We start from the raw sequence: 25,620 nt of genomic DNA, 5'->3' as shown, positions 1-25,620 counted from the left end.
AGACCAGCTTGCAGATATGCTGACCAAACCACTTACACGAGCACCATTTCTGAAAAACAGATCCAAGATTGGAGTCTCCGATGGAGCCTCCATCTTGCAGGGGCGTATTAAGGATATGGAGCCCAATACAGAATCACAGCAGCCCACATGAATCACAACAGCCCACAGCTTTACATCACGTTTATAATTCATTGTTATTCCATATGTATATTTGATTGTATAGTCAAAGAGATCCTATAATATCTCCTATATGTACTCCTGTAGATTCGTTCATTAACAACTTGTAATCTGCCTATATATGGCATGTAAACTATGGAATGAAATTAAGTCTTTCGATCACTATAATCTCTTTTTAATACATATGTTAAAATAAACTATGAAAAAAAAAGTAAATAAGATGCACCTATCAATTCTAAGTAGTAATACTACTCGGAGCAAGTGAGGTGAACCGATATTTTTCTTTTTCTTTTAAAGTAAACGAAAATAAATGAAGTCTTGATAGTATATTAGCTTAAACATAAAACATAAAATAAATACTTGCAATATGATGTAGAATTGTAGAAAAAAAAACATTCAAATGTTTGCATTAATGTCCTAAGACAAATCCTTCCCTACTCATGCAATAGTTCATTAACGTTTGAATTTAAGATAATATTGTCTATAATTAAGTTCAGGAACTTAATTTCAACGAATCTAGTGAATGTTTTCATAGGAAAAGCAAGGTGATTTGAAGTGGTGTTAATGGTGCAAGTGTTCTTATAGATCCTCAAAATAGCAACTGTTAGTTTCAATACACTCATATGTTCAAAATCCCAACCTTATTTGAATTGCCTTAGTATATTGTTGCTAATAGCCAACTAGTAAACCAAAGCTATTAATCCAATGATCGTCTAAATTTAGGATACAACTATCAATAATTAACATGCACTAGAACTTCGTTTCTACAAATCTAGTGAATGCTTTCATAGGAAAAAACAATAGGATTTGAAATGCTATGGATGGTGCAAGTGTTCTTAATTGTTTTTCAACTTTCAAACAGTCATACGTTCAAAAAACCAACCTTATCCGAATTACCTTAATATATTATTGCCAGTAGAAAACTAGAAACCCAAAGCCATTAATCCAATGTCGAGCTCATCTTAGTTTCTTAGCCCATGTTAAATGGGTGAGATAAAGCCTTATAAGGCTATAAAACATTCATATTCCCACCTATGTTGGACAACCTTCACACCTACTAAAATTAACGAAAACTCCAACAAGGATTTCATCACAAATGCGCTACCAAGACATCTATTCCTCGACTTCATATGATCATATCCAATCTAAGCTTCAGATCTACGATGTGTGATGGAGAATTTACTCAAGATTCGCCACATAGTTGGAATAAATTATGATACAATATTGTATAGATAAGAGATTTTGTAAGCTAGGAAACAAGATATCCTCTTATTTGTTAGGATTGTAATCTTCTATATTTAAGATCATGAATTAGAAGGTAAAGACAAGGATAATAATACACAACAAATATAATCAAGAAACAAGTTAGTTGCTACTTATAACCACAACTTTTCTACAGTTTGGGCAGGCCCCACAAACCTCAACCCAAGGAAACAAACAGCAGGAGTGGAATCTGTGCATGCAAGGAAGGTTTATCAGTTCATCACCTTCCTCAAAACCTTCAAGACAAATACTACACTCCCTTGATGCACTTGGGATTTCATTACTTTTTTCATCGTATTTGTAAACCTTTATCAACAAGCAGTTTAAGGCATCTTGAGAAAGTCCAGGGGTAAGTATTCTTGTTGATGATGGCATTGCTATTACTCCCGAAACTGGTTCATCAATGAAGCTATTGTAGACATTGTACAATAAATCATCATCTTCATGAAGGCTGGATGAAGACCTATTGTATCCCAAGATAAAAAATTAAGTCTGAATTTGATTCATGATCAGGAATTGAATCCACCCAATTAAGAAAGATTACCTGTTTTCTGAAACATGGACACCTCTCAATCTTTCGAGGAGTCTTTCCCTTGCAAGTAACACAACTCCTGGAAGCCTATCGTTTTCAGTGGTGCCCCATCTGCGTATGCTTCTGAAATCTTCTGAATTGATGATGCTTCCAGAGGGTGAGTGATCATGACTACCACCTGCTTCCAGCTGAACTAGCTCCTATTCATGGGGATGATCATAAAGCATGGAATTACGACTAATTTGAGGAATTTCAATGAAAAATAAATAAATCCTAAACCCTAGAAGCAAGAAAAGAGATCAGACCAACAAAACCTCGTGTCTACCTATCAAATTTCAAATTTAACGTATACCTAAAATTGCTGTTGTTTTGGACATAATTTACAGTCAGGGTTCGTTCAAATCACATATCAAAGAGAATTTTGGTTGTACCGAGTGGCGATGACGGTGGATACGCCGAGAGGGAGTGTCAGAGCCTTCGAGATTCCGGCGATTGTGATGCCGGCGATTTGTGATTTGGCGGGAGGAATTTCCTTTCGCTGGTGAGGAATCTGAGTCTTTGTCGTCGACGGCGTTGTTGTGAACACCAAATCGAATCCTTCTGTTGTGAAATAACTTGGAAGCACTCGTCATTCAACGGTATCCACGAAAAAAACCCTGATTACAGCTAGATTTGCAATCAGTTTAAGAAATATCACGACAAAGTAAAATTAGTGAATACACAGACATGATAAAGATTATGTTTTGGGAGTGATGAATCAGTGTGTAAGTTGTAACACAAGTAAAAGCTGGAAAAAGGTGATGCCTTTTTGAATTTGGTAAAGGTAATCTGTGGAACATTGATTTCACGTGGAAGATGTAAGAAAATTAAATTTCGTGTTTGACTTTTTGGTTTTTACCCAACTGCTACACCGAACAGATAAAGTGGCGGCTATCGAAGTATGGAACCTTGTCTGCTGGGCTTTTTGAATTGCAATAGCCCAATACTCGATTTTGTTTTGGAAAAGAGAAAATAATGATCTACCAACTTTCTAAGGTTATTAAGACCAGTTTGTTACCGTCTGACTCGGACTAAGTCGGCGATTTGGGCTGACTCGGTCAGACAATATGTATTTGATAGAAGCTTTCTCAATCAAAACGTCTGGCCCATATCATTTCCTCGATCAGACTTTGTAATATAGCTGATTGGAAAAATTACACACATGCCCTCTCTTTGCTTTCTTCTCATTGTGACCTAAAAGAGATACCAACAAGGAAAATTGGCCGCTAACATCGACAGTTCTCCATCGCATCTCTATCCCCGTCGTCCCTTCCTCAGTCCGACTATCGGCCATAAAGACTATTCCTCCGTTCGATCCCCGACGAGCAAACATCGATTTATGCATCAATAGTTCCGATTCTGATAAGGTAAGCATCAATTTTTCTTTCCTCGACTCATAAATACTTCCGATTTCTTCCATCATCGACTAGCAAGCATTGATTTCTGCATCAATAGTTTCGATTTCCGCCATTATTTCTCTATAAGTTTCGATTTTTACTTCTCGATTTTTGCTATTTCGATTGTTGTTGTTTCAAATTCTGCATTTATTTTGCTGTTCAAAGTTCTTTTGCTGTTGAGAATGGATAAAAGTTTTGAATTTTCAAATGATTTGTTCCAAGTGATTTGTTGTTCACTTCACGGTATGATGTTGAATCTGCCTTTGCCCGATTTTATTCATACCTGAACATATACATATATTTGTTCAAGTGATTAACATAGATGCCTTTGTTGATGCCAATACCAGGGTATCATCTATTGTCTGCAAATCAATAATTTGAGGGTAAAAATGTCATTCTACTTACTAATGAACATATTGCATTTCATTGATTGCAGGGTTTGAAATCATAAAAGAGCATTGATTTGAAGTATGATATATGTAGATGGGTTATTCTTGCTATATCCATTGTGGTGTAGAACTGTAGATAGGATTTGCAATGATATAGTAAGATAATGTATCTCCACCTCAGGTTCAATGATATAATAAGCTCATTTTAGGCCATGTATGGTGGTTTTAACTTATAAACATATATGGGGTTTGATTTGAGATGAGTGACACAATATTTAATCAAGAAATCAATTTGGCAGAATTTATTGGTATTTCTAGTATGTTTTATAGACTCAAGATGACGGTATTGCTTTGTGAGATGTAAACTTGTGATGTTTGGTTATATTATTTGGTGTGGATTGATGATTATTATTATTATTATTATTATTATTATTATTATTATTATTATTATTATTGCATAAAAATGAATAGTATATCAGGGTAAAATGGTCATTTTGCATCAGTCAGCACGTTTAGTCAGATGTACAATCAAACAACATGATTTCTTACTCGGTCAGAATTTCTTACTCAGATAGACATTTCTGAATCAGCACTTTTTCAGTCAGTAACTATCAAACGGGACCTAAGTGTCTATTTTTTATTTATTGACAATAACATATGACTTGATGGGTGTGGCATCCCCAAAGTCATTTTAAAATTTTTATTTACTTATTTTAAAACAGAGTATTCTTTTGTTACGGAATTGGTCCCAAAAATATATTTCAATGTGAGATAATATTAACATTAAACATTTACGAAAAAACGTTCGATATTGATATTTTCTCAAAACTTGGGATGTCATGACTAATATAAAACATAAGCATAAATGAACTTACATTAATTTACACTAAAGATCTCCATCTCCTTTAATCTCTTAGTGTAAACTATCTTCGCATCGTGCTATACAAATTAACTGAGTGGGTCAAGTTGAGAAACATGGTGAGTACAAAAGAATTTCAATCCCACAATGTTATAATATGTATATCTTAAAACCTACAAGATCATTAATGCAAATATACCGCATATAAACAATCTACCCCATCCCATCGATCCTCTCATTTCAATACTCTTCCATACTCTTGGATTTGGAAATGAATATATTTACCTAATCCATAATCTCATATTTAAATATGAATGGTTTTACATAATCCATACTCTCGGGCTAGTAATAAATAACTATATCTAATCCACGCTCTCGGGTTAGTGACAAATAACCATGCCTAATTCGTACTCTAGGACCAGGGATGAATGATTATGCCTAATCCATACTCTCGAATCAGTGGCAAGAGACTATACCTAATCCGTATTCTCAGACCAGGAGTATCAGAATTTTACTCTCCGTTCAAGTATCGCATGCGCTCTTAAGGATATGCTACCCATTGTCCCATTTAAACTTAAGTCTCTTTCACAAGTCTTATATTATCTATTGGTAAGACTACAATACTCAACTCCTAAAAATTTTATTATCATCATCATGAAATAATAAATATGTATATCTTAGAACATACAGAACCATACTCGGTTCGCATATCATATATTAAAAAATATGTTCTTAACACCTATACCAGGAAATAAGCATATATTTCACATATAAACTCTTTAACATATATTTAATACTTTAATTAATTATTGTATTAAAATCATGTTCATGAAAGGGACTATGCACTCACCTGTTAAAGTGGATGATCAGAAAGTTGGGCAACACTTCGCTTTAGCACTTGGCTTTTCCTTTGATATTACCTAGGTTTAGTTATCACTAAGTCTTAGTTTATTATTTCTTGTGACTAGTTAATAGTTGAGATTCCTCAATAATCCCAATGTCTACTCATCTATAGCTGAGAAGAGAAAACCAGGTAGGATCAAAGTGGAGGTAGGGTCCGTTGGGTATACAAAATATAGTGTTTGGTAATCTCACTTTGAACACCTCACTAAATCAAGCCTAGACATTATCCCCGTAAGTAAATCAATTAGTAATACGACATTGGAATCACTGACAAATCTTATTTATAAATTCATAACACCGACTATGAATTTAAATGTAAATTACACTAAATAAAATAGAGTGTAATTTAACTTACAAAGATTCCCTACACAAAAGTCTGAAAACTGAATTGGCGGAACCCTGGTCTGCTAACTGTTGGGCTATGAGGGGTCACAGTGCATCATCGGAGTTTAACAACTAAAGAAAATGGGTTGTTTCCGCTACAAACTTGAGAGAGAGAGAGAGAGAGAGAGAGAGATGTGGAGAATGTGTGAGAAACTAACTGAATTTGAAAGCTATTTATACTAGAAAAAGGCATTGCACACTACACATATTGTCTAAGCGTGCCACACAAATGGTCGGGAGTGGTGACGTGACATTCATCTAGTGGTGGCACATGTTGCAATCTCATGGGTTATTGATGCGCGCCTCACAAGTTATCTATGTGCGCGACTGGGTTGTTGATGCGCACCGAACAAGTTATCTGTGTGCGCGGCTGCTTTTTCAATTTTTTTAGAAAACCCATAACTTCTTCATACGAGCTCCATTTTTTATCAGTTTTATATCCACACATAGCTATCTACGAGATCTACAACTTCCATTTAGACACAGTCAGCTAATTTTGAATTTATTTTAAAATTTATATTTTTAATAGGCTTAGACTGTTAAAGTCCGTTAAAAATTCATAACTATCTCGTCCGACGTCCGTTCTTGACTTTCTTTATATCAACAGACTCTTATTAACAATATCTTCAACTTTTATTTAGATTGTTTCTCCTAATAATCGACCGATCTTAATTTAAGTTTCTGAGCCGTATACTGCTACGTTGAACTTCACAAAATCATAACTTCCTTTCAAAAAGTTAGATTTGGACGTTCTTTATATGTACGCTCTTGGTTTAACGACCACTATGACTTTTGTTTAGATTTCTTTGGCTAAAAAGTAATTCATCAAAAATTCACTTTTTACGATATGTAGAGTCGTGCCGGTTTAATCATGAAACTTCGAAGAAGCATAACTTCTTCATAAGAAGTCAGATTCCAACATTCTTTATGTGTACAAACTCCTTGTCACATATACTATAAATTTGTTTAAGATTATTTATCCTAAATAACCTACTATCAAAAGTCATTTTTAACGCTTAATAAATCTTAATTGACTACCCCGAATCTGTGTGTATTACAATTATCTTCCCCCTTAGGATGATTACGTCCCAGAATCATCAACAGAATGAGGCTTGTATAATGGCTCTGCACGTTTCCTTTTCATCCTAGGTAATAATCGTAACTTTTGTGTCATTTTCTAACTCTTCTTGACCGTTAACGGTGCTCAATTCTATGCTTTCTCTTCCTTCTAAATTCGATCTCCATTGGAGATTATTGCTCTTCTAGAATACACTTAACCTAAATTAAGGTCCTTACTTCAACTACCGTAATAGACCGATGGGTCATGTTCTAACGACCTCTCATCGTATGATGCAACGGTTAGACTCAGGTCTCTTTGAGTCAGACTCTAGCATGAAAAATACCTTCCTTCATGTTTTAATGTGATATAATCAAATTCTAGCATGTAACACTTCTAGCTACATGTTGCTTAATTTTAATGGCGATCACGATAATTATATTGATCGCTTTTATTGTCTTTTCCTTTGATCTTTTAACCAAAGTCGAATGCTACGTTGAACTTACTTCGTAGATTAGTCGGACTTGACATGACCACTAAGGTCGAAATATTTATTTTCGTAGTCATTACCAAAATAAGGGTAATGATGGAAATGAACAAAATAACTCAACTACTTAGGGACTTAGTAAACTTGTGACTTTCCATGGTCCAAGTGTGAGTCATGTGCTTCCGATAGTATAAGCCTCGACTACCTTTCACACCTACTCATACTTATCCCAAGAATTTCCTTGCAATTCACCAAGTTATAACAAAAAGGAAATCACATAGGAAGCACATAACATAATTTAGGAAATTGCATTATATCCAAAAACGGTTACGATATTTATTTGTTCTATATACGTATCACATCATGCCACATAACCTACTACTAATCATTTGTCTCATTCTCTCAAGCACTCCAGACAAGCAGCTCCAAATTCTCTCCCTCTTGTTTCCTCATCAAGTCCCATAAAATATGCCCTCACCTTTGGCAGAATATTTAGATTTGTAGCTTCTTTCTTCTTTGGGTAGTTCTTCATGACATGCCCTTCCTCCTTACATTCAAAGCACACCTATCCTTCGTACCGATACTCATCAGAATAATGACCAGGTCTTCTGCACCTGGAGCAAGTCATTTCTCTTTTTGTATTGCCCAACATGCTTCTTTTTGCATTTATTGCACCATTCTGCATCGTTGACACCTCCGGATCTCTTTTCGTTGGGGTCATACTTTGAAAATTTTCTTTTCTTTTCGGACCTTGAAGATCCCTCAAGCTTCCTCTTTTCTCCCGCCTCAACTTTTTCTAGATCCTTTTCCTTGATCTGGGTCTCTACATTCCTAGTCGCCCAGATGGCTGTTTTTAGAGTAGTTTCTAGCTTCACCTTTGGACCAAAGTTCACTGGTAGTCCACTAGAAAACTTATTGACCATGGAAAGTTCAGTAGGAACTAGGTAAGGAACTAGCTTCATCTTCTCTGTAAAAGTTGCAACATACTCGTTGACATTCATCTTACCCTTCTTCTGATTATGGCATTCATTGTTGATCTCCAGAAGATCTTGTTTAGATCAATATTTCTCCATTAGCTCCTCCATAAAGTTCTCCGATGATATCTCCTCTACTTCTCCCTTCGGCATGGATTCAACTAATAACTTCCACCAGCTTAATACTTTGGTCTTCAGCTTTCAAACCGCTAAGATGATCTTTTGTCGGTCGCTACAGTCACAAACCTTAAACACCATTTCCATCTCAGAGATCCAGTCCAGAACTTCTATTGGTATTGGGATCCCATAAAGTCTTGGTGGCTTGACACTCATGAAGTCTTTGTAGTTGTACCTATTCCTTTTAATTTCCTCATCATGGTTATTCCTTCTAACCCTTCAAGGTTCAACTTGACTAACAGTTTGACTGTAATTTCCTTCCTCAGATCGTTCTTCTTCCAGCTCACATTGCATGATGGGTGTAGTGGGTTCATCTCTATTACCCTGAAGTAAACATCTTGATTCTTCCATTTGGAGAAATAACACTGCATGTATCATTGCTATTGTGACTGGTTCGGGTGCAGGTGCGATGATTGGTGCAGGACCCATCAATCGCTCAGGATGTTCATTTCCGTTATTGTTTCTTAATTCACTACATTTCCTCACCATGACGTTATGTACACCAAAGTAGTTGTTCAAGACGAGAAATTTAGGATAGAGAAGGTTTTAGATGAATAGTTCTCCTTATCACTCCGAAAAATTATATGCCAGTTCTAATACTGTAATTAAACGTTAAGAAACCTGAACACATAAAATTTCCTAATTCTATGTCGGCAATAGACCTTAAAGTAATCAAGATAGACAACCTATGGCATGTTATTCTATAGATTATTTAGCACATAAAAGCAAATTAGGCATCTTATCCTAAATTATTCTAGTGCTTATGTAAATTTAGGTGTACTACCTGAAATAAAGCAGATACTCACCTCACAATCATTTCTTAACATTCTAAGTTTAAGTCTAGAAATTCCCTAAAATTCCTAGTTCACTTAAACTAATGCTTTGATACCAACTGTGACATCCCCAAATTTAAGGTCATTTTAAAAATTTTATTTATGCTTAGCTGAAAACAAAGTATTTCTTTTGTTGCGGTATTGGTCCCAAAAATATTATTTCAATGTGAGATAATATTATCATTAAACATTTTCGAAGAAACATTCGATATTGACATTCTTCCCAAACTTGGGATGTCATAACTGATACAAAACATAAGCTTAAACAGACCTTACATTAGTTTACACTAATGATAATGTATCTTCGCATCGATACCTATGATACAAAGTGACCGAGTAGGTCAGGTTGGGAAAACTGGTAAGTACATAGGGATTTCAATTCTACAATGTTATAATATATATATATATATATATATATATATATATATATATATATTAAAGCCTGAAAGATCATTAATGCAAATATACCGCATATAAGCTATATAACCCATCCCGTCGATCCTTGCATTTCAATCCTATACAAAGATATAATCCTTACTCTCGGATTTGGAAATGAATGACATTACCTAATCCATACTCTCAGATTCAAAAATAAATGGCTTTACCTAATCTATACTCTCGGACCATGAATAAATAACGATAGCTAATCCATGCTCTCGGGTCAGTGACAAATAACCATGCCTAATCCATACTATCGGACCAAGGATGAATGATTATGCCTAATCCATACTCCCGGTTCAGTGGCATAAAAATATACCTAATCCTTATTCTCAGACTAGGAATATCAGAATTCTACTCTCTGTTTAGGTCTCGCATGCACTCTTAAGGATATGCTACCCATTGTCCCATTTAAACTTAAGCTTCTTTTACAAGTCTTATATTATCTCTTGGCAAGACTACAACGCTCAACGCTCAACTCTTAAAACTTTTATTATTATTATTATCATGTAATAATAAATATGTATATCTTATCACATATAGAACCATACTCGGTTGACATATCATATATTAACAAATATGTTCTTAACACATATTCTAGGCAATAAGCATATATTTCACATATAAACTCTTTAATCTATATTTAATACTTGTATTAAAATCATGTTCATGAAAGGGACTATGGACTCACCTGTTAAAGTGGATGATTAGAAAGTTGGGCAATGCTTTCCTTTAGCACTTCACATTTCTCTTGATGTGACCTAGGTTCAATTATTACTAAGTCTTAGTTTATTATTTCTTATGACTAATTAATATCCAAGATTCCTAAATAATCCCAATGTCTACTGATCTATAGCTAATAAGAGACAACCAGGTAGGATCATATCGGAGCTAGGGTCTATTTGGTATATAGAGTATAATATTTGGAAATCCTAATTTGAACACCTCACTAAATCAAGCCTAGACATCATCCCAGTAAGTAGAAATAGAGTGTAATTTAACTTACAGAATTGGCAGGACCTTGTTCTTCTAACTATCGGGCTCCCAGGGGTTGCACGGCTTCACCAAAGGCTAAGAACTAAATAAAATGGGTTGTTTTTGCTAAAAACGAGAGAGAGAGAGAGAGAGAGAGAGAGAGAGAGAGATGGAGAATGTGTCAGAAATGAGTTGAATTTGAAAGCTATTTATACTTAGAAAAGACATCGTGTGCCACACATATTGTCTAAGCGTGCCACACAAAGGATCGGGAGTGGTGAGATGGCATTTATCTAATGGTGACATGATTTGCAACCTCATGGGTTGTTGATGCGTGCCGCACATCTTGTATGTGCCTGCGACTGCGTAGAATTTTATAAAATCTTAGAAAACTCATAACTTCTCCATATTAGCTCCATTTTCGATGGGTTTATATCCACATGTAGCTATCTACAAGATCTACAACATTTGATTTAGACTCCGTCGGCTAATTTTGACTTTATTTTAAAAGTTATATTTTTAATAGGCTTAGACTGATAAAGTCCGTTAAAAATTTAAAACTCTCTCGTCCAACGTCTGTTCTCGACTATCTTTATATCAATGGACTCCTATTAACGAGATCTTCGACTCTTGTTTAGATTGTTTCTCCTAATAATTAACCGATCTTAATTTAAATTTTTGAGTCGTATATGTAACATCCCGGAATATCAAGAGTGGAGTCAAAGGGTTAAAATTGTATTTGGGAAAGGGCTACTCGGCGAGTCCACGAGTGGACTCGGCGAGTAGGGTCGCGACTCTGGTCGTATGTCAAGTGGCCAACTCGGCGAGTCGGTGGCTGGACTCGGCGAATTGGTGCTGAGTGGAGAAAACCCTAATTTCGGAGGATGAGCCCTGTATAAAGGGCATTATACCTTCTCCCCAGCCTCCTTACCCTCCCTTGAAGTCCAGAAAACCCTAGAAATGCGATTGTGAAGGATTTGAGTGCATTTGAGCCTTGGAGAAGAGATTTTGGAGGAGATCTTGGAGAGTTAGGAGGCTTGGAGCAAGGGGCTTTGCTAAGATTCACTGTTGGGGCTTCCTTTTGAGGTATTATCTCATTTCTTGGGCTGCTATTCATCTAGATTCATCATTTTTGGTATGTGTGGGAAGTTTAGCTTGTGGTATCTTGAGTTTGAAGGATAGATCTGAGGTTGCTACCTCAGATCTGGAATGGAGATGATCAGGAGTGCATTAAAGTCACTGTTCTTGAGTGTTTGGTGAAGTCATCTTGTCCCAAACCCTAGCCCTAGAATGTAAATGCCTAGATCTCTTTGGATTCACGTAAAGTTTGCCACTTTACGTGATGGATGGGTTGTAGGAGGGTAGATCTACGTTTTGGATCAATTGCATGGCCTGGAAGGTTTCTATATGGGACGAGATCTAGAGGCACTCGACGAGTTGCTTGAAGATGGGCTGGAACTCGGCGAGTTGGAAGAACAACTCGACGAGTAGGTTGAAGATAGCCTTGGACTCGGCGAGTCTGTTCTTGGACTCGGCGAGTCTGGTCGTGAGGTCCAAGCTTCTTCTGGTTGAGCTATGACTCGGTGAGTCAAGGGATGACTCCGTGAGTCGAGTGTGAAAGGACTCAGAGTTGCTGGACTCGGCGAGTCTCGGGGTGACTCGGCGAGTTGAGTCGCGGATGGTGGAAGTTCTGTGTATGTGGACTCGGCGAGTCATTGGGTTGACTCGGCGAGTAGAGTTAGTCAGGGGTTGACTTTGACTTTGACTTTGACCAAGGGTTGACCAGTTGTTTTCCAGGGGCATTTTGGTAGTTGTTGGATATTGTTTTGAGTTCAGTGTTTTGGTGGTTGGCCAGTGGTGGAGATCTTATCAGTGGTCGGAGGAGCTCGGGTTTATCTGTTCAGTCGGCAGTTGCGAGGTGAGTTATCCTCACTATATCAACAAGGTCTAAGGCACCAAGGCCGGCCCTTTATCGGATTGAGATCCGGGTATTGGTTGTTATGTTATTGTTTTGATATGTTTGCATCCTGGTAGCTAGGATGGTATATGTTAGAGACCTGGTTAAGGTCAGTATCCTGTTATGTAGGATGATGCTATGCTAGTGACCGGTTAGGTCGGTATCCTGGTTAGGATGAGGATATGTTATGTGATCTGCTAGATCAGCTTGTTGACTGTGATTTGTTATATGATTGTATGTTTATATGCACATGGTTGTTTGGACTGGGGTGGGGTTGAGGCGGGTCCTGCTTTGTGCTGTAGGCCAAGATACCCAGGGCAGACGGGTTGTCCCGAAGGCCCAGCGAGCGGTCCGGATAGGCTGTAGGCCCCAAGAGGGCGGACCAGACGTGCCGAGGCTCGGAGAGTGGACCAGGACGACTGAAGGCCTGGTGCGGGCGGACCAGTCATACTGTAGAGTCAGAGAGTGGACCAGGTGGATTGAAGGCCCGGAGCGGGCGAACCAATCACACTGTAGACTCGATGTATATGGCTAGACTCAGAGGGTGGACCAGGTGGATTGTTGGCTGGTGCGGCGGACCAGTCACACAGTAGACCCGAAGTGCATGGCTGTTCTGTGTTCTGATATGATATGGCATGTTATGCGAGTATGGTATATGTGGTTGGTATTTTGGGGGTATCTCACTAAGCTTTCGGGCTTACAGTTGTGGTTTAATGTTTTTCAGGTTCTTTAGGAGACCGTGGCAAGACAAAGACGTTATCGTACCGCTCCTCATGATTATGTTTTATGATGTGATTCTGGGAAGACTCTGATAATAATTGTATTGAAAACCTTTTTGTAATAACATTAAGAAAATGGGTTGTTTTTGAAAAGTTAAAATTGTTTGGAATTTTATGGTCGTTACAGTATACTGCTACGTTGAACTTCAAAAAATTCATAACTTCCTCTCACGAATTTAGATTTGGACGTTATTTATTTGTACGTTATCGGATTAACGACTACTACGACTTTTGTTTAGAACTCTTAGGCTAAAAAGTAATTCATCAAAAGTTCACCTTTTACGATACGCAGGGTTGTGCTGGTTTAATCGCGAAACTTTGGAAAAGTATAACTTCTTCATATGAAGTCAGATTCAACATTCTTTATTTATACGAAATCCTTGTCACATATACTTTAACTTTTTTAATAATATTTTATCCTAAATAACTTCCTATAAAAATTCATTTTAATGCTTAATAAATCTTAATTGACTAGACCGAATTTGCAGGTGTCACAATGGGTTACCTTTTAATGGGTTAAGTGAGTGGTTGGACCTTTATGTATTCAAAAGAACCCTGTAATGACACACAAACAATGACACACACTGATTTACGATACACATTTTTTGTGTGTCCTAAAAATGATGCCAACTTTCCAAAATTTGAAGGATAGAGGACACACATTTGCACGTGACCTAAAATTAGTGTCCAAAAAAAAAATTACAAACACGGGGGGAACATAGCTTAAATGTGTGTCATATAAAGGTGTCGTTTTATAATTTTTTCATGAATGCGCGTTATGTTTTTTAATAGCTAAGGGGGGAAATGAAATCCCAAAAAATTAAAAACCCCGCCTTGTTCTATCTCCCTTTTTCCCCTTGGAAGCAACCTCTGTACCCTCTACCAATTGAAGCAACCCCTCTACCCTCCACCTTCTTCACAAAATCGACAAGGCTTTTAGTCTTCTCCCACATCTAACCCTCACAAACCAAAGAAAAACTTCATCAGATGTTTTAAAAATCATTCCACACGAGCTCCACACAAAATGTTTGGGACATCGGTGACCTCAGGACCTCACAAAATCTCCCGCTTCAAATGAATCCTCCCAAATTCTAGGGATTTTTGTTCAATACCTCACAAAAGCTGTAACATCCCGAAATTTCGCAGGTACATTTCGAATCCCTCCTCTTATATTAGCTACCATTTGTAGTCCCTGGAGTTGGTTGAGTTGGGCCATGAGAAGTATAAGTACTAAAGTTGTAACTTTAAGTCAAGAAAGAGTATACTGAGCGTACACAAGGGTATGTAGAGTGTACTAGGCGTGCCCTAGTACGCTAGGCGTACACTCATGTACACTGGGGGTAGTCATGTTAGGGGAAAACCCTAATATTTAGGGTATGAGGACTATATAAACACCCTTATAGATCATTTCCTCAGATTATCCTCAGCCTCCACTGCCTACATTCGTTCTTCCCAAACCCTAGTTCTTCCTTAGTGTGTTTAAGCTTATTTGGTGTGTTTTTAAGTGCTTCAAGAGAAAGACATTGCATCCAAGTGTTGGAGAAGAGGATCAAGCTTGTAGATCTGAAGTTAGTTTGTGCTCAAGAAGCTCCAGAAGGTATAAAGTTCCAAACTTTATGCATATATGCTTAGATCTCATCATTTTACTTTATTAGAAGCATTCTTGTCCCAAAAGCCATAAATTGGTGCATGTAGTGTTGTGGACGAAAAGAGCTGTCCTTCCAGGTACTTGAAGGGAGCTTGAGTGATAAAAACAAGGTCCCATTAGTTGTAGGTGTCCCATGCAAAGAGAAATAAGGTGTTAATGGATTAAGACCAAGCATTTAGAACTTTATGGACGTCCAAAGTATTAAAGTTCGAGACATTATGAGTCCTAGACACATTTGGTCGTTCGATCTAGAGTTTGGGCTTAAGTGCTTAAGCCATTAAGCACTTATTAGGGTTTTGGTGAAACCCCGCGTACGACCAGCGTAAGGTTCTATACGCCCAACGTACTGAGTTAATGACCCCGTTTTCTAATAAACGCGAGGCTCGTGTACGCCCCACGTAGCCTTGGGGTACGCCTAGCATACGCCTTCTGTGGAATTTTGGTAATTTAGGCTTTGTGGTTGGGCTACTTTTTGGGCTAGTAAGGTTTGGGCCTTTGATGGACTTAGTAAATAAGATGTTTTAGGCCAGTTAGTGGTAGGGGATCATGGGGTTAGGCCCAATAAGGAGGTTGGGCCCAATTTAGTAAATTGGGCCAATAGTGGACTTATATGTATGGACTTTCAAGTTAAGGACTTGGTGTGGGACCTTGGCCCAACAAAAAGGGAATGAACTTAATGGGTTATGAGGACACATAGTTAAGGGAGTAATCTTGGGTATTAACTTAGTAATTATTATTATTAAGTGACTGTTCGGGATTCCCGGTGAGACAACAGTTAGAGATTTGCAGTATCTCGACACTACTTGCGAGGTGAGTTATCCTCACTATACTAAGGGGTCTAAGGCACCAAGACCGGACCATTGGATATGTGATCCTAGTAGTGTTAGATGTTGAGTATGAGTTAGTGTTTCATGCTAGTGGTTATGCCAGTTAGGTAGGTCTGTAGGACTACCTGTGTTGTTATATGATTATCTGCATGTTCAGTAGATATGTACAATGTTGATATGTTATGTGGGATGGGTTGAGGTGATACTGCTCCATGGGGTAGCCAACAAACCCTAGAGTATTTTAGATATGAGCTGAGGGCCCGGTAGGCATTCCAGAATCATACTGAGGACTCGAGAGCATTTCTGATACAAGCTGAGGGGCCCGGTAGGCATTCCAGACTCGTACTGAGGGCTCAATGGCAATCCAGATATGAGTTGAGGGCCCGATAGGCATTCCAGACTCACACTGTGGGCCTAGGGGTAATCCAGTCTGTAAAGTGGTGGACCCAGTACATGCTGTTATTTGGTTATGTATTATGTGTAGTGTATCGGTATTTTGGGGGAACTCACTAAGCCTCGGGCTTACAGTTTCAATTTATTGTTTCATTTACATCAGGGGATCGCGACAAAGCGACGGCGTGATCGTACAGCTCCTCATATTTATGTTTATATTTTTGGGATACTCTGATATTATACATTTTGAAAACAAGTTTTGTAATAACTAATGTTTTTGGATAGTTTGAAATTTTTTTAAATTGGCTTGAATTTTTATGTGTGTTACAAAAGCAAACCAAACAACAGCATGGGTGGGAGGTTTATACAATCGACTCTATGCTCTCCCTTTCTGTCTCTATATTCTGTTATCCCATATCTCCACTTCCTAAAACTCCTTCATCTCCATCCTTTATCCACTTTCACCGCTTCCAACCCTCACAGATTCAACTCTCACTCTCAATCCCTCTTAAATCTTAATCTTTCTAGTGTTTTGAGAAAATCTTTTTGCTATAACCGGAGTTAAGGTGAACAAGAAGGTCGAGCTGGTGAAGGTGCAATGGCAACATCAGAAGGGTTCGGAATGGACGTGGGAGCCGGTAGACGAGATGGTAGAGCATTATCCAGACTCTTCCAAGATCGAACAACAGACTTCGAGGACGAAGTCTAAAATAAGTGGGGGAGATTTGTAGCACCAGGTTCCTGGCATGTATTTTATTCTAGTATCTTGCATTTTGGCATTGTACTCGGCGAGTTTAGGTCTAACTCGTCGAGTCGGAGTGTATTGGATGTAGAAGTTTAATGACCTACTCGACGAGTCCACGTACGGACTCGGCGAGTAGGCGCTGTCCGGACAAAACCCTAGATGAGGGTTTGCACCCTATTTAAACCACTTATTCAGCCTCCCTTTCGTCCCCAAATGCTTCCAGAACTCCCCATAGCAAACCCTAGCCGTTTTTAAGAAGATCTAAGGCATTTTTGGTGGATCTTGCTAGTTGTGACCATAAGGAGGGAGGGAAAGACTAGAGGAAACAAGTGAAGACCAAGGGAACCCGAGTTTGTGCATCTTTCACAGTTCATTGGAGGTATAAAGTTGTAACCTTGCTCTTTCATTTGATAGATCCCTTTTTGGGGAGATTTAGGGTTTTTATAAGCCATTTTTGGTGACCAACCATGATTGCAAGCATGGTTGGGGGTTGAGGCTTCAGAATCAAGTCATTAAGGGAGTCACAAGGCAGTCAGGGGTTGCTTTTGCACCCATCTAATGTCCCATGCATCTTAAGAGCTTATTTTATGTCCTTTTGAGCTCAAAGTCCCATGCATGCATGTAAAATTTGTAACTTTATGTGATAGAACGATTGAAGGAGCTTAGATCTACCTTTTGGTCAAGAGTTGTACGCTGGAAATCGAGAAATAAGACTTGGAAGTTCCCGACTTGACGAGTCGTTCTTGGGACTCGGTGAGTCCGAGGCGAAACTCCTCTTTTTTTTTGTTAAGGTTTGAAGGAACCTAGTTGAGCGCGAGAAGGGTTTTTAGAGGGTCCAAGGGAGTGACCCAATCTTTTGGACTTAGCCTTAGATCTGGAGTTCATTGGACTCGACGAGTGCAAGAAAGGACTCGGCGAGTCCAAGGCAATCTCCTTGCAGTTGAAGATGAACTCGACGAGTTGTTCATACAACTCGGCGTGTGAAGGACATGACTTGTTTATCCGATGAAGGTGAACTCGACGAGTTGTTCATCCGACTCAGCGATTCGGATGAAGATTCATTCGATGTTCATAAAGGAGGGGAACTCGTCGAGTCGTTGTTGAACTCGATGAGTAGAGTCGTGGATAAGGTTGGGTAAAGATTTAGGGACTCGACAAGTTGGCGGCCCAACTTGACGAGTCGGGTGAATTGGAAGTTGACTTTAACTTGGAATTGGTTAGGGGTAAAATAGTCATTTTACCCTAAGAGTAGACATGAGATTCTAGCTGAGTGTTGTGGGATTATAGCCGGAGGGTTACCGGAGCAGCAGTCAGTCAGTTGTCGAGCAGTTTTTCAGCCGTCAGCCTTTTGAGGTGAGTTACCTTTCAGTAGTGGTGGGTCTACAGTCACAATGTCGACCCACCAATAGGAGTTGTATATGATATGTTTGTCTTTGTGATATTCATCTAGATTTACTGCTACCTTTTATGTCTTATGTGCTAGCATATTACAATATTATGTAACAGCAATAGGGGGGGGGGGGTGAAATAGTCCCCGACTATCGGTCGATAGGACCGCAGGGGTAATTTAGTACCCAACCATGCTAACCAGATTATGATATATGTGATATGATATTATGTGGTAGTAGTAGTGGGTGAAATAGTCCTCGGTTACCGGTCGACATGACTGAAGGGGAGGCCAGCACCTAGATATGCTAGGCAGCATCCGGACGACAGGACCGAAGGGGAGGCCAGCACCCAGATATGCTAGGCATTATCCGGTCGATAGGACCGAAGGGTAGGTCGGGCACCCAGATATGCCTGATAGTATATGCATGTTATGTGATTTTATGGCATGTGGTGCGATGGGGGAACTCACTAAGCTTTGTGGTTACAGTTTTCAGTTTTGTTTTAGGTACCTCTTCAGCGAAGGGGAAGGAGCCGACGCGGTAGCTGCACATCATACACACACCCCAGTTTCCGCACTATGAGTTTCCTTGGGATTGTACTCTGAAATTGTCACCATTTTATGATTTAGATTTTCAGGCATTATTCATGGTTTTATGAGATGTTATAATATGTCAATGTTTTTCCTACGAATGTTTTAATTAAAGTAATTTATAAAAAATAAAATTTTTGGACGCGAAAATTGGGTTGTTACAAGTTGGTATCAGAGCCCTAGTTTGAGGGATTCGGACACACCCTCGGGGGTGTCTGAACTCAAATCAAGGCATTAAAAGCTTTTACAAGAAAATGATTTCCTAATAGAATAATTTAAATAGTTTTGAGAAAGAACGAAGTGTGTGATGTGTGCGACCGACCGAGCTCAAGTAAGTTTTCCCTAAAGTACCCATACAAGTTTATGTTATATTTATCAGCTTCAGTAGAACAACATGCTAGAATAGGACTAAGGATCTAGGGATGATGCCTTATGTGCCTGCTATATGTGTTTCAGTTTATGTGTATTGCATGCTAGTATTGAGTAGACCGCAGTAGGATGGCCTGTTTAGGTTATGCCTGATAGAATGAGCTTAGTATTGTATGATAGTACAATTTCTTGTTACGAGGATAGGATTGCTTGAGGTCATTCCCTTTTGTCCGAATGCTGCTTGCTTTGTGCTTTGTGGGACTCTGAGTGATGGGAGTTAGCTATTAGGTGAATACGTTAAAATCACATGTGATCAAGGTTGAATAACCTTAGAGGATTGGATTTAACCCTATTTCGCAGCTCTTGTTTGAGTCCTAACCGTTGTAGGGAACGATTCCCTTACTCGAAGAATTATCCGAGCTTCGTTGCATGTGATTGTGTTCAAGTAATGGCTAATTGGCATTACAAAGAGGCCTTCGGTAGATGAGGACTGGTTTGAGTGGGGTTAAAGGTATCCTAGGGCGAGTCTAGGATGGGAATAGCATAAATCAGCAGAAGAAGAAGGGGCTTGGTGGAGTCAAGGAGATTCTTGAGGAAAGTACGGATAAATGTGGAAGGTAGTATGGGCCCGTACTACTGAAAGCAGAGGATCCGTACTTGAATCAAGGAAGGCTGAGGAGAGACCAAGGAACTTGTGATAGATATGATCCCTCTAACTATATCGATATCACTGATGGTTGTCATTATGTATTGCAGAATGGCGGTGCTACTCCGAGGCCAGTAGTTGGCAGCTCAGGAGAGGGATCGGGTTCGGGTTCAGGCTCCGAACCAGTGAATGAGAGGCTATGCGAGTTCATCGCGTCCAAGATCACTAGAGGCATCCTTGATGCGACCCCATTCATTTTGGGTTGATCAAGGAAGGGATTGTCGAGCTGATGGAGGATCGCCTCCGGGCGTTCAGGAGTGACATGGCTACCACTCAGTCAGGATGACACACGCTGTCCTTTAAGGACTTCAGGGGCAGTGGTGCACCGGATTTCCATGGGGCAAAGGACCCTATCGCTGCCAGACGATGGATTGCAGACATTGAGTCTGCACAATTGACTAGCTTCTGCCACGAGGGGTCGAAGGTAAGATTTGCAGCAGGGTGCTTGAGGGACCGGGTTAGGGATTGGTGGGAGTTGGTTGGTGACTCTCTGGGAGCCTCGACTGTTGAGGCTATGTCATGGTCAAATTTTGTGACTCGGTTCAGAGCTGAGTTCGCACCTGCGGTGGAACTCCAGCAGTTGGCCTGGGAGTTCCTGGATATGAGACAGACGACTGAGTCAGTGGCGGAGATCACCGCCAAGTTTCGAGAGAGAGAGAGAGCTCTATTGTTTCCCCAGTATGCGGGAGACGAGGATATGAGGAGGACCCGCTACCACGACATGCTGCGGGCCGACATTGGGGAGCATGTTAGCTTCTCAGCTTGTCCCACCCTGGATTCTATGATTGCCAGGGCAAGGGAGTGGGAGATTGATCTGGAGGAGCACATCCGGAAGAGGAAGGCAGAGGAGGGGCAAGTGACTGGGGCTTCGGGGAAGAAGCCCAAGGGATTAGATGTTGGGCCGAATGGCCAACAGAGCCGTAGCCGCTGCAGGAGATGCGACAAGTCGCATGAAGGAGTTTATAGGTTGGGAGCGTCTGGCTGCCACAAGTGCGGCAAGATGGGACACTACGACAAGGATTGTCCCGCCCCTGCACCCACTTTTCAGACATCAGAGTTGCTGTGTTTCCACTGCAACCAGAGGGGCCACAAGAAGGCCAATTGTCCCCAGTTGACAGCAGCAGCAGCAACGCCAGTGAAGGCGCCATCTCTAGCGACCCTACGGATTATTGATGGCTGACAGGGCAAGGCGGAGGGCCCAATGATTAGGAGTCGGGCTTTCCAGTTGACTACCGAGGAGGCACGCGCCACATCCGATGTGGTGACGGGTATGATTCTCCCCTCTGACCTATTTATATGATGTTGATGATATTGATATATGCTCTGTGGATGCATGTTTAGGGTCGTTCCATGTGAACGTATACCTGTACAAGTGTTATTTGATTTAGGTGCCACTCGATCTTTTGTTTCTCTTGCGCTTAGCAAGAGGTTTTCCGAGTCTTCGGGCATGTTGGATTGCCCTTTAGAGGTAGAGATTGCCAATGATCGATCGGTGCGAGCATCAACAGTATTCCTAGATTGTGTGCTGAGCTTATTCGAGGAGCGCTACCTAGTAGACTTGGCCCCGATACCTTTGCGGGGGAACAAGGTTATTATCAGCATGGATTGGCTAAGCCCCAACGGGGCGGTGATCGACTGTGCACAACAGTTGGTGCGGATCAGGACCCTAAGTGGGGGAGAGATGGTGATTCAGGGCGAGAGGCCACAGCGAGGACCAGCTTTATGCTCGGCTGCGAGGGCCAGGCATTACCTTCAGCAGGGTTGCGTAGGATATGTCGCCTATGTCATGGATACCTGGGAGGTGGGTAAGGCAATGGTGAGTGACGCTCCGGTGGTGCGAGACTATGTAGATGTGTTCCCAGAGGAGCTTCCTGGGATACCTCTGGAGCGACAGGTGGAGTTCAGGATCGACATAGTCCCTGGTGCGGCTTCGATAGCCAAGGAACCATATCGGTTGGCCCCCCGAGATGCAGGAGTTGTCTACGCAGCTACAGGAGCTGCTAGAAAAAGGATTTATCAGGCCGAGTAGTTCGCCTTGGGGACCCCCGATTCTGTTTGTCAAGAAGAGGGGCGGGTCACATCGCATGTGCATAGACTACCGGGAGCTGAATAAGGTAACAGTGAAGAACCATTACCCAATCCCGAGGATTGACAAATTCTTTGACCAGCTTCAGGGATCATCTTGGTTTTCCAAGATTGATCTGCACTCGGGTTACCATCAGATGAGGGTCAGATAGGAGGATGTACAGAAGATTGCGTTTCAGACTCGCTATGGCCATTATGAGTTCGTGGTGATGCCCTTCGGGCTCACCAATGCTCCTGCCGCGTTCATGTATTTCATGAACCGCGTATGTAGACCGATGTTGGATCGGTCCGTGATAGTATTTATTGATGATATTTTGGTTTACTCCAAGATGCAGGAGCAACATGCGGAGCACTTGCAAGAGGTTTTGGATACCCTGAGGAGGGAGAGCTTGTACGCCAAGTTCTCCAAGTGCGAGTTCTGGTTGCGCGAGGTGTAGTTTCTTGGGCACCTTGTCAATCAGAACGAGATTCTGATCGACCCGGCCAAGGTGGAGGCTGTGATGAGATGGGAGGTTCCAAAGTATCCATCTGAGATTCGGAGTTTCCTGGGATTAGTCGACTACTATCGGAGATTCATCCAGGATTTCTCCAAGATAGCCGTACCTTTGACTTGGCTTACGAAGAAGGCCATAGTTTTCCATTAAGGACCCAAGCAGCAAGCCGCATTCGAGACTTTGAGACAGAGATTGTGTGAGGTGCTGATCCTAGCCCTGCTTGAGGGCGTAGAGGATTTTGTGGTATACTGTGACGCGTCTATTGCGGGTCTGGGCGCAGTTTTGATGCAGAGAGGGCACGTTATTGCATACGCTTCGAGGCAGCTGAAGCCTCACGAGGCAAATTATCCGACGCATGCTTTGGATCTGGGGGTGGTTGTTTTTGCCCTCAAGATTTGGCATCATTACCTCTATGGGGTTCGTTGTACCATTTACACGGATCACAAGAGCCTGAGGTACTCATGGATCAGCCGAATCTGAACATGAGGCAGCGTCGGTGGTTGGACATGGTGAAGGATTATGATTGTGAGATCCTTTACCACCCGGGGAAGGCCAATATGGTGGCCGATGCGCTTAGCCGCAAGGCAGTGCCGATCAGAGATATTTGTATGCGGGTGACAGTAGTGACCCCATTATTGGAGCAGATCCGAGAGGCCCAACAAGAGGCTATTAAGGAGGAACATCAGAAGAGTGAGCGTATAGTGGGTCAGGTTTGCTCCTTCGACTATGATAGCAGGGGATTATTGACACTACACCGCAGGGTGTGGGTTCCATACCACGGAGGCGTGCGCCAGGTTCTGATGGAGGAGGCGCACAAATCCCGATTCTCCATTCATCACGGGGCGACGAAGATGTATAGGGATCTTCATCTTGATTATTGGTGGCCCTGCATGAAGCGTGATGTAGCATGGTATGTGGAGCGGTGCTTGACCTGCAGGAAGGTCAAGGCCGAGCACCAGAGGCCACACGACAAGATGCAGTCGTTGGATATTCCCCTGTGGAAGTGGGAAGATATTACTATGGATTTCATCACCAAGCTTCCCAGGACCGCACGGGGAGTGGATTCAATATGGGTAATTGTGGATAGGTTGACCAAGAGTGCCCATTTTATACCGATCCAGGATAGCATATTGGCCGAGAAGCTGGTCGATATCTATATTCGAGAGGTGGTGGATCGATACGGGGTGCCGGCCTCTGTGATTTATGACAGGGATGTTCAGTTCACTTCTAGGTTTTGGAAGAAATTCCACGACGAGTTGGGTACTCGTCTGCATTTTAGCACCACTTTTCACTCGCAGACGGATGGCCAGAGTGAGCGGGCGTGTGTGTTAGATTTTGGGGGTAGTTGGGATACTTACCTTCCATTGGCTGAGTTCTCCTACAACAACAGCTACCACGTGAGTATCGATCATCCTCCATTTGAGATGTTATACGGGAGGAAGTGCAGAACCCTGATATGCTAGGGCGAGGTTGGCCAGAGGGTCATGGGGAGCACCGAAGTAGTGCTCAAGACGACAGAAGGGATTCAGCAGGTCAGGAGCAGACTTCAGACCGCACAGAGTCCGCAGAAAAGCTATGCTGATAAGCGTCGTTCAGACCTGGAGTTCCAGGTCGGGGATATGGTTCTCCTGAAGGCGTCGCCTTGGAAAGGTGTCATCCGATTCAGGAAGCGGGGTAAGTTGGGCCCTAAGTATATTGGACCTTTCAAGGTCATAGTCCGGGTAGGCAAGGTGGCGTATCGGCTGGACCTGCCAGCCGAAGTCAGTCAGATTCATAGCACCTTCCACGTCTCCTAACTACGGAAATGCCTGGGGGACGACTCGGCAGTGGTGACCCTAGAGGATATTTAGGTTGATGAGAGCCTGAACTACATTGAGCGGCCTGTGGCGATCCTCGACTAGAATTCGAAGGATCTGAGGAACAAGAAGGTCGAGTTGGTGAAGGTGCAATGGCAGCATCGGAAGGGTTCGGGATGGACGTGGGAGCCGATAGACGAGATGGTGGAGAATTCTCCAGAAATCTTCTAGGATCGAACAACAGACTTCGAGGACGAAGTCTAAAATAAGTGGGGGAGATTTGTAGCACCAGGTTCCTGGTATGTATTTTATTCTAGTATCTTGCATTTTGGCATTGTACTCGGCGAGTTTAGGTCCAACTCGTCGAGTCGAAGTGTATTGGATGTAGAAGTTTAATGACCTACTCGACGAGTCCACGTCCGGACTCGGCGAGTAGGCGTTGTCCGGACAAAACCCTAGATGAGGGTTTGCACCCTATTTAAACCACTTATTCAGCCTCCCTTTCGTCCCCAAATGCTTCCAGAACTCCCCATAGCAAACCCTAGCCGTTTTTAAGAAGATCTAAGGCATTTTTTGTGGATCTTGCTAGTTGTGACCATAAGGAGGGAGGGAAAGACTTAAGGAAACAAGTGAAGACCAAGGGAACCCGAGTTTGTGCATCTTCCACAAATCATTAGAGGTATAAAGCTGTAACCTTGCTCTTTCATTTGATAGATCCCTTTTTGGGGAGATTTAGGGCTTTTATAAGCCATTTTTGGTGACCAACCATGAATGCAAGCATGGTTGGGAGTTGAGGCTTCATAATCAAGTCATTAAGGGAGTCACAAGGCAGTTAGGGGTTGCTTTTGCACCCATCTAAGGTCCCATGCATCTTAAGAGCTTATTTTATGTCCTTTTGAGCTTAGAGTCCCATGCATGCACATAAAGTTTGTAACTTTATGTGCTAGAACGATTGAAGG

General features: G+C 41.2%; 1 protein-coding gene across 1 annotated transcript; it reads right to left on the bottom strand.

Moving 5' to 3' along the window:
* Nucleotides 1–1,446: 1,446 nt before the first annotated feature.
* On the bottom strand, nt 1,447–2,827 carry LOC145054013 (RING/U-box superfamily protein). The gene is made up of 3 exons (XM_079002144.1): nt 2,404–2,827; nt 1,985–2,172; nt 1,447–1,903 (listed from the first exon to the last, which is right to left on the bottom strand). The coding sequence occupies exons 1-3, from the start codon at nt 2,602–2,604 to the stop codon at nt 1,543–1,545; spliced, it is 750 nt and encodes a 249-aa protein (XP_078858270.1). The 5' UTR covers nt 2,605–2,827; the 3' UTR covers nt 1,447–1,542.
* Between the last annotated feature and the right edge of the window lie 22,793 nt (nt 2,828–25,620).

The sequence above is a fragment of the Lactuca serriola genome, chromosome 5 (genome assembly GCF_051521515.1).
Source record: "Lactuca serriola cultivar US96UC23 chromosome 5, Lser_US96UC23_V15, whole genome shotgun sequence".
Classification (NCBI taxonomy): domain Eukaryota; kingdom Viridiplantae; phylum Streptophyta; class Magnoliopsida; order Asterales; family Asteraceae; genus Lactuca; species Lactuca serriola.
The sequence above is the reverse complement of the archived record's forward strand: the minus strand, read 5'-3'. Positions and strand labels throughout refer to the sequence as shown.